Source organism: Ostrinia nubilalis, chromosome 22 (genome assembly GCF_963855985.1).
Source record: "Ostrinia nubilalis chromosome 22, ilOstNubi1.1, whole genome shotgun sequence".
In the NCBI taxonomy this organism is placed as follows: Eukaryota; Metazoa; Arthropoda; class Insecta; order Lepidoptera; family Crambidae; genus Ostrinia; species Ostrinia nubilalis.
In genome coordinates this window covers 9,634,579-9,648,692 of record NC_087109.1, presented here as the reverse complement: position 1 = coordinate 9,648,692, position 14,114 = coordinate 9,634,579, and the positions used below count along the sequence as shown (strand labels likewise).

General features: G+C 40.9%; 1 protein-coding gene across 1 annotated transcript in view; it reads left to right on the top strand.

Annotated features, from left to right (window-relative positions):
* LOC135083073 (probable aminopeptidase NPEPL1) overlaps positions 1 to 13,795 on the top strand; it is a 34,929-nt gene extending 21,134 nt beyond the window's left edge. Inside the window, exons 12-16 of the mRNA XM_063977837.1 lie at positions 1,335 to 1,399; positions 3,269 to 3,360; positions 6,817 to 6,993; positions 9,440 to 9,550; positions 10,569 to 13,795. Of these exons, the coding sequence (XP_063833907.1) occupies positions 1,335 to 1,399; positions 3,269 to 3,360; positions 6,817 to 6,993; positions 9,440 to 9,550; positions 10,569 to 10,670 (547 nt within the window). The 3' untranslated portion in view covers positions 10,671 to 13,795. The remainder of the gene's footprint in view (positions 1 to 1,334; positions 1,400 to 3,268; positions 3,361 to 6,816; positions 6,994 to 9,439; positions 9,551 to 10,568) is intronic.
* The last annotated feature ends 319 nt before the right edge of the window (positions 13,796 to 14,114 follow it).

Below are 14,114 nucleotides of genomic sequence, written 5' to 3'. Positions count from 1 at the left end.
AAGGGTGGAAACAACCTACGATTCATGTTGTTTATTTACGTGCAATATGTGGGCATATTGTAAAAGTGGAATGCCGAGTTGTATTTCTAAAACTTGTTCTATTATTTTATACTATTTGGCTGCGACTCGGCGTGACGACAATACAAAACATTTTTCGCGAATCGGTGTTCATACATTCACACAATACATTAGACGCCATGTTGTCATAAACGACATATTATAAAATCGCTGTGATTTAATATTCTTAATCATTAATTTTATGGCAAGTGTCCATCAGGAATCATTGTTCTTACACACAGAATCGTATTATTTCGCTTTCGGGTAGTAATATGTCAAAATTGTTGGTTCTTTAGGCGAACAATGTATGGAGAACGAACATTGTCCTTTTACTGATTGCATTTTTGGCATCAGTATCGATCACTAATCACCCCCTGATAGTTATTTTGAAAATATATTTCATGTATAGAATTCTGTCCGTCTGTATGTTCCTTATAGAAACAAAAACTACTCGACGGATTTTAACGAAACTTGGTACAATTATTCTTCATACACCTGGGCAGGTTATAGTATACTTAGAAATTCCCACGGGAACAGGAATTAGCGGGAAAATCCTTTTGTATGAAAAATCTAAACGCTTAACGGAAGTTAGACGCTTGAAATTTGGCATGTAGGTACCTTAGTAAACTCAAAGCTTAGTTACAACAAGGAATTCCCGAAATTCCCACAGGAATTAGCGGGAAAATCCTTTTGTATGAAAAATCTGAACCGCTTAAGTAGACCTGAAGTGATGCAGTGACCGCGCGCTCTCCGCCCTCTATCTCGAAAACGGTTCACCGTATAAAAAAAGTTTTTAAACAAAATTTGTAGAGAATTTAGTATTCTACAATATTGATAATAAATACAAATAGCAAAAAACCCACAGGAAATGAGATATTTCTAAAAAAAGCGCAAAAAACCGATTTTTGTGACCGTTGACCTTGAAATTTAATAGTTGCTTACACCCTACCATATGTAGGTTTTGAGACAACTTTTAGGGTGTCAATATACACGTATTTACAGACTTACAGCTGGGTATCTCGAATTCCGAGGTGAACTTACTATAATGACTGGACTAACAAACTAAAACCCTCCGCCGCGTGTCAAAATCTACTGAGCGGATTTTAATGCGGTTTTCATCAATGCATTACAGTGATTCATAAGCAACGTGTATAATTCTTCCACGATGGATAAATAACAGACTCATAGATATATAAAAAGGACGCCAAAATAATTTTCTAAAACTTTTTTTATACTATGCTTCTGTTGGTAAATAGATCCATATTATTTGTCCACAGACCTGACGATATCCACCAGCTGTATTCCGGTCGCACTGTAGAAATCAACAACACAGACGCTGAAGGTAATACCAGGCCTGTTCATCTTCACGAGTTTACATCGAAAACAAAACACGCACGATGGCCCACCTACAGGATACGATTCGACAAGGCCTCACATACGAGCGAACATTGACTCACGCACGCGTATTCTTGTGTATGATGGAAGAAAATGGTGTACTAAATACTGTGCAGTATTTAACTGCCTAAATAATAATAAAAACACAGAATGTACTTTTTTAAGTTGCCTCAAGACACTGAGAGGTAAATAAGTAGTTAATATTATTCATGATACTTCATGCTAAATCATGTATTTCCTCCGCCATTTTCCGCAGTTTGGCACCTCACGTCACATCATTTTACCGAAGTCAGCCCTATAGCTTCGGCGCAGTGCCGATCACTGACGTTTGTCAACAAAATGGTGCTTGACTCTTGAGACAAGCTAAATTACACCATATTGTTAATGACATTGAGCATACATTTTTTTAAATACCTTCGCGAAGTAAAACTTCTGTACGTAGTACTTATTATTATTCTGTGGTAATACTTACTTTTAATTATAGAAACCAACAGCGATACAGTTAATGTTAGTTAAAAATTTATTTTAACCAATAGACAGTTGTGAATACAAGTAACCACCACATTTCAAACTAAATCACCTTCAAATGTTTGCCTCGAAGAGCTTAAAGGCAATAAACTATGAGACATGTAAAGTAAAGACTCTTAAACTAACATTTATTGCGTTTCTCAGTTGGCCAGATCTTACAAAAACACTCATTTCTCCTTCAGGGCACTGTATACAGTGTGTCCGGGCATGTAGTGATCAAACTTTAAGGGCGTAATCTATGGACAATTTTATCGATGAAAATACTTCAAATTTGGGGCCTGACCCATTTCTCGAAAAATTACATCGATTTAAGTTTTTAATTTTTAGTTTACACCTCTTCTTTAAAAAACAAGTGAAAGCGTGGGTAGCTTAACATTAATAGGCAAATATTTTATATCATGCGATAGCCAATAAAATTATCTATTAGTAGAAGAAGAAAGCAGACACAAGTTTTATACATTTTATGGGAGTAAGAATGGATTTAATTAGAAAAATACATTACGTTTTTCACTTCTTTTTCAGTTATTTTCCAACACAAGAAAAACCAGGTCGTTAAGGTATGTTTTATTTGCATTGTATTATTAGTATTTGAGCTATTCTACAAAACGAATCTAAATTTATTAGTCTACGTCTATTAGTTTCGACGTAATTGTTGAACAAAGATACCTCTTCCCAGCCGATTCCATAGACCTGCTAACATGCGAAAATGCACTGCCTGAAAGAATCACACAACCTATTCCGACGCGCTATGGAACCGGCTGGGAAGGGGTATCTTTGTTCAACAATTACGTCAAAACTAATAGACGTAGACTAATAAATTTACATTCGTTTTATAGAATAGCTCAAATACTAATAACACAATGCAAATAAAACATACTTTAACGACCTGGTTTTTCTTGTGTTGGAAAATAACTGAAAAAGAAGTGAAAAAAATCATGTCTTTTTCTAATTCAATCCATTCTTACTTCCATAAAATGTATGAAACTTGTTTCCGTTTTCTACTTCTACTAATAGATAATTTTATTGACTATCGCATGATATCAAATATTCGCTTAATAATGTTAAGTTATCCACGTTTTCACTTGTTTTTGAAGGAAGAGGTGAAAACCAAAAATTAAAAACTTAAATCCTCGTAATTTTGCGACAAATGGGTCAAGCCCCAAATTTGAAGTATTTTCATCGATAAAATGGTCCACAGATTACGCCATTAAAGTTTGATCACTACAAGCCCGGACACACTGTATAATAAAAAAATACTAAACTAAAGTACTAATATTGAATTTTTCAGGTCGTTTGGTGTTGAGTGACGGAGTGGTGTACGCTTCCAGAGACTTGAAGGCTGACACCATTGTGGACGTTGCTACATTGACCGGCGCACAGGTATTGTAAACTTTATTCACTTATTCATAAAAACTAAAATAGTGTAAAAAGTGTTTTTGTAGCGTTTGAGAATTGTCACGCTTGCTTTCATCTTTCGTTCCCACCGCTGCAACTCCTGTGTAGATCTACAGCTTGACCGCCAATAAAAACCCAACCAGTGAAGGTCGAGTTTGTCCCGGGGGAAAGTTAAACTGTCATTGGACCCGCAACGAAATTAATCAGAAGAACATAGGAGTTCGAAGTTAAGGTTCGACTTCTGTCCAGTGTAGAGCGGATGATAGATGACAAAACAAAGGTTCATCAGCATTTTAGCCATGGAACGTCTGTTGATTGAACATAGGCCTCCCCAAATGATTCCCACAAATTAGGCCACTTGGTAGCGGCCTGCGTCCAGTGACTTCCTGCTACCTTTATGAGGTCGTCGTTTTACCTCATGGGTGGACGTCCTACGCTGCGCTTTCTAGTACGTGGCCTCCACTCCAAAACCTTGCTGCCCCATCGGCCGTTAGTTTTGCATACTGTGCCCTGCCCATTGCCACTTCAGTGGGTCTAGACAAAATGCACATTATAATCGCAAACCAGTCGAAAAGTGGTCGAAAGGCCTTTTTTTGACGGATTCGATTTTCGACTCGATCAAAAAGTGCAACTTGTCTAGGGGGGTAGCTTGCTAATCCATTGGGCTATGTCAGGCGACTTTTCGTTTACGGATCTCCTCATTTCTGATTCGATCTCGTAAAGAAACCAAGCATAACCCTCTGCATAAACGTGTATATTGTATTTTATTATAAGATTATATCAGGCCTGTTTAGGGAATGCAGAATCGGTTCTGGTTTGAGGAACCGGGTTTTTCGGGTCTGGTGGTCATGAGAACCGGGAGCCCCGGTTTTTTCGGTTCTTTCGGTTCCAAAAAAACAATATTCTGATTATGTTTTTTTTATTGAAATAACACTTCTTTGAATAGACTAGGAATAATCAACAAACATGATTAACAATATTTGTCTATTTTTACTAAATTCTACTCCCAAAAATAAAAAGAAGTAAAATAATTAGTTTTCAATTGAGGTACAACAATCAGTCTTTTTCATCCAACTTAACGATATATTTGACTATTTATAGGTATATTGACTGTCAGATGCAAAGCAAATAAAAGAGTCAGTGTTGCCAACTCTTACACAAAAATATCATCATCATCATCATCATCATCATCATTTAAACCATAGGATAGGACGTCCACTGCTGAACATTAACCTCCCCCAATGCTTTCCATGTTGATCGATTGGTAGCGGCCTGCGTCCAGCGCTTCCCTGCTACCTTTATGATGTCGTCGGTCCACCTTGTGGGTGGACGTTCCACGCTGCGTTTTCCGGTACGCGGCCTCCATTCCAGGACCTTCCTGCCCCATCGGCCGTCAGTTCTGCGTCCGCGTCGGGCTATGTCCGCTGACATAGAAATGAGGAGAAGGAAGGAGGAAATCTCCTCATTTCTGATTCGATCTCGTAAAGAAACACCGAGCATAGCCCTCTCCATAGCACGCTGTGCAACTTTGAGCTTCTGTATAAGGCCTATAGTGAGAGGCCACGTTTCCGAGCCATAAGTCATCACTGGTAACACACATTGGTTGTAGACTTTCGTCTTCAGGCACTGAGGTATTTTGGATGAAAAGATGTTGCGTAGTTTCCCGAACGCTGCCTAGCCGAGTTGTATTCGACCAATGCCCCATTTTTCGAAATTCGACCTACCTAGCTGGATCGTTTGTCCGAGGTAGACATACTTGTCAACAATCTCGAGGATTGAGCTCCCAACCGAAACTGGATAGGGCGCAACATGGACATTGGACATAAGCTTTGTTTTGTCCATATTCATCCTCAGGCCTACCTGTTAGGAAACTCGATTAAGGTCTTTGAGCATTGTGCCAAGATCTTACAACGATTCTGCCATGACCACAATCAGTATCGTGGGCAAACCGAAGGTGAGTGATGTACTCGCCATTAATGTTTATGCCGAATCCTTTCCATTCAAGGAGTTTGAAAGCGTCTTCCAATGCAGTGGTGAACAGTTTAGGAGATATAACATATCCCTGCCTTACGCCTCACTGCAGAGGAATCGTCCTCGTACTCTGCTCCTGTACTCGGACCGACATGGTGGCGTTTTTGTACAAGCACTTCAGCACCTCGATATACCGATAGTCAATACGGCACCGCTGAAGAGACTGTAAACACTGCCCAAGACCCGATCGAATCGAAGACCTTCTCATAGTCTACGAACGCCAAGCATAGTGGCAAGTTATAGTCCTCAATCTTCTGTATAACCTGTCGCAGCGTAAGCACAAACAAAAATGTGCCAGTGATTTAAAAAAAATGTAAGAAAAATGCTTAAAATATAGACATATCTCATAAAAAAAAACAAAGTACAAAACCAATAAGTACGTAACCTTTATTAGTAGCTAATCTGATATCTTTAGGTTCTCTATACGTTCGCAATTTTCTTGTGACGACTCATGCCTAATACCTATAACATATTTTAGACAACTATGCAAAACCCGAAAGTACCGAAAGAACCGGGTTTTGAATTTTTAAAACCCGGTTCTTAAGCTGTCGAAAAAACCCGGGTTTTCCCGGTTCTTTCGGTTCCGGGAAAACCCGGGTACAAACCCTAGGCCTGTTCATCTCCGCGAGTTTGCATGGAAAACAAAATACGCGCGACGACCCCTCCTGATATTTAATCGACAGGACAATCACGAGCGAACCCAGAAGTCAGCCCTATGGCACCGTCACAGTACCGATCATTGACATATGTCAACGAAACGGTGTTCGACTCTTGAGACAAGCTAAATTACACCATATTGTAGACGGCATTGAGCATACATTTCTTGAAATACCTTCACCAAGAAAACTTTCTGTACGTAGTGCCACAAAATAATAATACGTACAGAAGTTTTACTTCGCGAAAGTATTTATAAAAATGTATGCTCAATGTCATTAACAATATGGTGTAATTTAGCCTGTCTCAAGAGTCAAGCACCATTTTGTTGACAAACGTCAGTGATCGGCACTGCGCCGAAGCTATAGGGCTGACTTCGGTAAAATGATTTGACGTGAGGTGCCAAACTGCGAAAAATGGCGGAGGAAATACACGATTTAGCTTGAATTATCATGAATAATATTAACTACTTATTTACCTCTAAGTGTCTTGAGGCAACTTAAAAAAGTACATTCTGTGTTTTTATTATATTATTATTTAGGCAGTTAAATACTGCACAGCATTTAGTACACCATTTTCTTTATTTTCTTCCATCATACACAAGAATACGCGTGCGTGAGTCAATGTTCGCTCGTATGTGAGGCCTCGTCGAATAGTATCCTGTAGGTGGGCCATCGTGCGTGTTTTGTTTTAGATGTAAACTCGCGGAGATGAACAGGTCTGGTAGTGCTTATTATTATTATATTGTATTTCAAGGGCACAGCGACGGGCAAGTACCACGCGGCTATAGTGTCCAACGAGCGCGGTCTGGAGGCGCAGTGCGTGCTTGCCGGCGCGCTGTCGGGCGACCTGGCGCACGCGCTGCCATTCGCGCCCGAACTACACTTCACGGAGTTCAGCAGCGCCGTCGCCGACATGAAGAATAGCGTCGCGGTAAGTGCCAGGAGCAAATAACTTCTCCCTTATACAGGCAGGCACTACGAGGTCATAATGTCAGGCGACTTAACGCAAGCGCTGACATGAAAAATAAGCGACCCGGTCAGGTTAGTGTCAGTCTTCATATACATAATATAGCAGGCTACTTCACGTAAGTGCTGATGAGAAAAATAAGCAACGCGGTCAGTATCAGACGTCCTGAAAAGTTCAATCGTTACTTCAGTAATTTTGTTTTTTTATTCTATACAGCGCCATCTAGGCGTGCTCTTAAAAAAAAAACAAAAAAAAAAAAACTTAAAAATCACAATATTTATGTCATACGGTTGGCAATGACATATTGAAGCTAAAAATTAGCAAATGACTCGCAAATGCCATAAACCTAGACTACTTTTGACGGCGCTGTGCCTCATTGACAGCTGTGCCCGATGACCTACGCTTGCGCACTCGACGTCTCCTAGTGACACTTAGGATCTCATGCTTTGGGACCAGAACCACGCTTCGTCGCGTCTCGCCATGTCCACACTTACTCTTATATATACCACGGGCAAGTACCACGCGGCTATAGTGTCCAACGAGCGCGGTCTGGAACAGCAGTGCGTGCTTGCCGGCGCGCTGTCGGGCGACCTGGCGCACGCGCTGCCATTCGCGCCCGAACTACACTTCACGGAGTTCAGCAGCGCCGTCGCCGACATGAAGAATAGCGTCGCTGTAAGTGCCAAGCATTCTTCATACTTCTAAAGAAGCCTCTCCCTTCACACATGCAGGCAAACAAAAAGCAGAAACCATGAGGTCATAGTGTCAGGCGACCTCACGCAAGCGCTGACGCGGAAAATAAGCGACACGGTCAGGTTAGTTTTCCAATACAAACAGGCGAGCACCACGCGGCCTAAGCAACGCAGCAGGGTTACTACGAAACGCTGTTTACGCAGTTTTGGGTCTATCTGTTACTGTGGCTCGTGCTAGCATCTCGCTTTGCGTGAGAGGGATGGCAACATTTTCAAAGTAGCCCCACAAATGTGGCGAAATGGACTGAAGAGACTAAGAAGAAAATTACTAATATTTATGTCATACGGTTGGCAATGACCTGTCGATACTAAAATTAGCAAACGGCTCACAAAAGAATACTTCTGGCGGCGCCGCGTGACTCGTGACAGCTCTGCCTGATGACATGCGCTTGCACACTTGACTCCTAGTGACACTTAGAATCTCATGATTTGCGACCAGAATCGCGCTTCGACATGCCTTGTTGGATCTCACGTTTTGCGACCAGAACCACGCTTCGTCGCGTCTCGTCAAGTCCACACTTACTCTCATACATACTACGGGCAAGTACCACGCGGCTATAGTGTCCAACGAGCGCGGTCTGGAGGCGCAGTGCGTGCTTGCCGGCGCGCTGTCGGGCGACCTGGCGCACGCGCTGCCATTCGCGCCCGAACTACACTTCACGGAGTTCAGCAGCGCCGTCGCTGACATGAAGAATAGTGTCGCTGTGAGTATACACAAGGACGGGGTCCTTGTGTATAGACTCCGTCGTCAATAACAAATCTGCAAGGCTTGTATCCCTGGTATCTAGCTCGCCTGCACTGGGCCTCGACGTCGAATCACCCGGTGGGCTTGTACCGTGCCGAGGGTGGACGATAGTACAGTCAGCGTCAAATAGTTCGTGACACCCAAAGTGGCCAAAAAGTTGACAACACAATCTTACCTACCAATGTAACAAACACGTTGCAAACTTTTTGGTGACTTTGGGTGACCCCAGGGTCGAGCTATTAAGTCCATCGCGCAAGCGATGCCGCCGACACCAACCAGCTTTAGCTGAAAGAAGAAACTTGGAAAACGAGCCTAAGCCCGAGACCGGCACCGGCCATTATACAAGTACATACGTTTGTGCTCTCGATGGCTCCTAGCTACGCTTGGAATCTCATACTTTGCGACTAAAACCACTCTTCGCCGTGCCTCGTCTACATTGGCTCTCATATATACTACGGGCAAGTACCAGCCGACCATAGTCTCCAACGAGCGGCTCATAGAGGACTATTTGCTCTAGATCCGTTTTTTGACGGATTCAAATCTGACGTAGTGACCGCTGTTATCTTTTCTTACGTTATTAGGTAATTACTATCTTACATTTTAATTTAAAATGTTTATTACGTATCTTATGTTTAAATATTGAAATATTTTGTACTAGCTTTCCGCCTGCGGCTTCGCACGCGTGGAATTTTGTCTGTCACAGAAAAACTTTATCGCGCGCGTCCCTGTTTCAAAAACCGCGATAAAAACTACCCTGTGTCCTTTCCCGGGACTTTTTCTATGCCAAATTTCATCAAAATCGGTTCAGTGGTTTAGGCGTGAAAGCAAGACAGACAGACAGAGTTACTTTCGCATTATTATTAATATTAGTATAGATTATTTCTGATGTACTGATGATGACGTCTCCTTACAGGACCGCAACAACGCGCAGCCGTCGTGCGCGGCGCTGTTCGTGCTGGCGCACCTGGGTTTCGACTTCCGCGGCGCCTGGCTGCACGTCGACATGGCCGCGCCCGCGCACTGCGTACGTACTACTCTAATAACTTTTATAACTCTTGCCAGTTGTGACTTACTTGACTTATGGTCCTATGTCCCCTAGATAGGGCAGAGGGCGTCCACAACAGTCCTCCATCGCGTTCGGTCTTGAGCTAAGTGTTTGATTTCGCTCCAAGTCTTGCCGATCTTCTTCGCCTCGTCTGCCACAGTGCGCCGCCAAGTTTGCTTGGGGCGACCACGTTTGCGCTTTCCTTGGGGGTTCCAATCCAGAGCCTGCTTGGGGATGTGATCGGGATCCCTTCGGAGAGTGTGGCCAATCCAGTTCCACTTGCGGCGCTTGATCTGCTGGTCGATCGGAATTTCGTGGCAGCGTTCCAATAGCTCGACGTTGGAGACTTCTTGCCAGTTGTGACACTTTAGATAGATCTAGCGCTTAACTCAGTGCCTGAGGTAAGGAAGTGGCACGAGAGGGGTGACAATGACATGATGTGATATTAAAGATAGGGCATATTATGTAGATCTGAAGTCTCGCTGACGTTTGACATTACAACCGCTCACACACTTTAGACACTCACTGAGCTAAGCGCTAGTCCTATAATTTAGCGATTTTAAATATTAAATTGTCAGTTGTCGTCAATATCTGTGACTTTTCTAAATTAGTTGACAAGCTCGTTTTAAAATCGCTACGTAGCATTTGGCTAGTAGAGACGCCGTTTGGTAGTCGATATCATCTGAACGGTATGGTGAGATTTCGCCTCTCACTTCAATAACTTTTATCACTTAAAATTCTTAATCCATAAGCCTAGGCGCAGACCATGGACTTTTAGTTGGCCGATAGTTGGGTCGGGCTGTTAATCAGTACTGAGATGTGTGAAAGTGCGCACATTACACCGATTTGGTATCGGCCGATTCTTCATACAAATTAGAATCGGGCTCAACTATCGGCCAACTAAAAGTCGGTGGGCTGTGCCTAGGCTTAATGTTAACTTTACATTGTATACTTTTTGACAGACAGACCAATAATAATAAAAACCTATACGTTCCAGGGCGAGCGCGCTACCGGCTACGGCGTGGCACTATTACCCGTGCTATTCGGCGCGCGCACGCGCAGCGCGCTGCTGCAAGCGCTCGCGCCGCGCGCCAACTGAGCGGTGAACGGGTCTTTGGTGAACTCACTGTAAAGCCTTGTTCTACTAGTCGAGTATAGATGACCCACGCTGAACTGTCCCACCAAACTCAATGACAGGGGGGCGCTACCATCGTTCAACTATATGGTTTCCAACATGGCAAAAATCGGAACCAGCGATCCGGTATTGACGGTGGCGCCCCGCTATCAATGCCATGGATAGGGCAGTTCAGTATTTTGGAACTATAATAGACATGTTGACACCACCAATCAATTGACGTACTTTTTAAAACTGTCAAAACGAAACTCTCCCATAGATTTTGGATGGCACTACAAGCAAGTGACGTCACTATTTTGTCAACTCAATCAAACTGCTTTTTTCAATTACAATGAGAACAACAATCGTAATTTATAAGTAATTTAAAATTAATTAAGTTTTTAAGACCAAAATGAAGGGTATTTTTAAAAAAGTTGTGGTTTCAAATTATAGGGGTATGGTGTCAAACTGTCTATTTAGCAGCTATAGTCTGGTCTCTGAGCACGTAGAATTTAGTCCAATGACCCCAAGCTACCCATCCTTATCGCTCGCGCGTAATTATATTGCTGTCGCGACTGTGCGACGGGCGCCCGCAGTGAGTGTGCGAGCGCGACAGCAACATAATTACGCGCGAGCGATAAGGATGGGTAGCTTGGGGTCATTGGACAAAATGCTACGTGCTCACAGACCTGACTATAGTCGAGTAATTTAGCAGCTAAACGTGTCCGAACAGCAAAGATTAGTAGAGTAGGTTAGTAAATCATTTTGTCTATCCAATCCATTTTGTTCTATTTTGACAGGCAAGTAATGGTAGGGCACCACGCGTCTCTCACTCGCTGATCAACTAAACGAGTCCCAACCGGGCGGTTTAGTCGAATATACAAAAACCACAAATTACTTGTAAAATGTACTCGACCAAAGTGCGAACGGTTTTTTGATCCGCAAGCAAGCAGTTTAGTTACTGATGGCGAGTTTACTAAATTATTAAACTAGTACGAACAAGGATTAATACACAGTATGGCAAAAATTTATTTTTGTTGACACTTTCCGCGACAGGAACCTTAAGAGTAGGCGCACACCGTTGATTTTTAGTTGGCCGATAGTTGTGCCCGATTTTAAATTGTATGAAGAATCGGCCAAATCGAATCGGCGTAGTGTGCGCACTCCCATACATGCCCATACTGATCAACTGCCCGACTAAACTATCGGCCGACGAAAAATCAACGGTGTGCGCCTACTCTAAGTGCCCTTTTCCTTTATCATTCGATCATTAGCAATAGCGAATCGGTAAAAAGTTACACACGCCTGTATTAATCATCTGTGTACTTTTTTTATTACGAATTTTTATTCAAATCCTCACTAAAGACCCAATTTAATCATTAATATTGTAAGCTTAACCTTTTGTATGGATAATAATATAAGTTAAGGGTATATAAGTAAATAAATAATTTTGTATTTTACACCGCTGGAATCTTAAGAATTTTGATAAAAATACATTTGTTTTAAATCGAATAAATCAAAGTTTTTAAAACAAACATCGAATACAAAGAAACTAAAGCAATAAAAGATTAAAAGATAAAATTAGTATATAGTCAAACAACAGATACAATAATGTATTATATACACAGGAGAATTAACGATGTTAAGTAGTTTCAAATACATAGTTATTGTTGACATTAGTATGAAATAGTTAAAATTAGTTGCTGTTATTATATACGAATACATAAATGTACAACACCGTTACCAATTGCAGTTAATGTTATATATACATTTATATACATGGGAGAAGTGACCTAATTGAAATAGATACTAATTATAGTTTTAGTACCATTGGTCTAGTAAATCCACGCCATTTAAAACCTTTTAAATAAGTGAAAAATAGTTGCCTCCATATTTTGAAATACATATTTCACTTGTCATTGAGGGAGGATCCAAACTGCTCACTTTGTGGAATTTCATTGAAGCAAAATCCATAGAATTAAATATTGAAAAAGAATGGCGTGAGATTTAAAGGCCAGCCTTATGTTTATATTAGGATGCACCTATACTGCCAAACTTACGATGCATCTCTCTCCCTTGCTTATATCACCTTTCCAACGTGATTGAGCGAGATGACCGTCAGTTTGTAGTATGTTTAAAAATAGTATAATCGTGCGCTGGAAGCATTTTTTATATAACCCTCTAACAAACGTACCAATCTTTGTTTATTTACACTAATAACCGAGCATAATATAACATAATAGTTAATTTGTTGAATTATGTGTTTTGTACTGATACATCTAATCAGATAGTTTAAGTGAAAGTGTGGATAATCGAGTGAATTATACACCAAAACTGCATTTTCGATCAGTAAACTGATGTTTGGGTCATCACATAGACAACGACGAAATAATAGTTTGACCTGCCCAATGAGCATTTGTTACGTTACTTAAAGGTATACATAACTATTTACACAATTGATCAGGTGATCCGTCTGCTCGTTTGCCTCCTGTCACATTAAAAAAAATATACAGATATTCGTAGTCCCGAAGTGAGTGGTTTTCAAATGTCAGTTTACTGTTCCAACTTAAAAATTATGTTTCATTGTTCATTTAATAATATTACTATTTTGTTGGACAGAGAGTTATAGTGACCACGCCAAGTTTCAAGTTCAATCACATCAGGCAATCTGACTGTTATTTGACAGATTGTTATATTGTCTATGACTGGTTGAACTTCTCCTTAGGCTCGTTCTAAGACTGTTTGCTGTATCTAAACTCGGTATTTCTTTCGTCTTCCGATTCAATAGACATCATTGTATTGGCAGTGTTTTCTACCAAAAATTTTTCACCGCATTTTTAAAAACAACACCTCTAAATAAATTAAAAAAGGCATAATTTTTATGTACGCAAGGTAGACTGACGATTATTGAAAAACTGAACGTCTAAATAGTAAAATAAGCAATACTTTATAGCAATAAGATGAATGTGTTCGCTAGAGCCAAAATATTAAGCTATAGTGTATTTTATATGAAATACGAAAGTTAATCCGTATTACTAATGACAGTTTTATCCATCTTTTGTAACGCAATTTTGTGTTAATTTGCTAAATAAATATATATTTAGGTAAAAGTGTCTTATTTATTTCTTTATCCTATTGATAAAAAAACTTTAATATGGAGTTAAGAATTTAGCTGACTAACGACAATGGCGCCAACTATAGGTCAAGCGTTTAACTCAGTCAGCGCCTGAGGTATGGGAGCGGACCGGGAGGGTGTTTTTGTAACGCCAAATGCCAGCGAGACTGCAGATCTCCTTCAGATTTATACAGGGTGGAAACGATAAGTGATCTCACGCGATTAATTCTAAACTATACAAGATATCGAAAAACTGATTACTGATCCTGAAACTGCTTCACGAGCTCTTTCAAACGATATCAGTAATAGGTTAC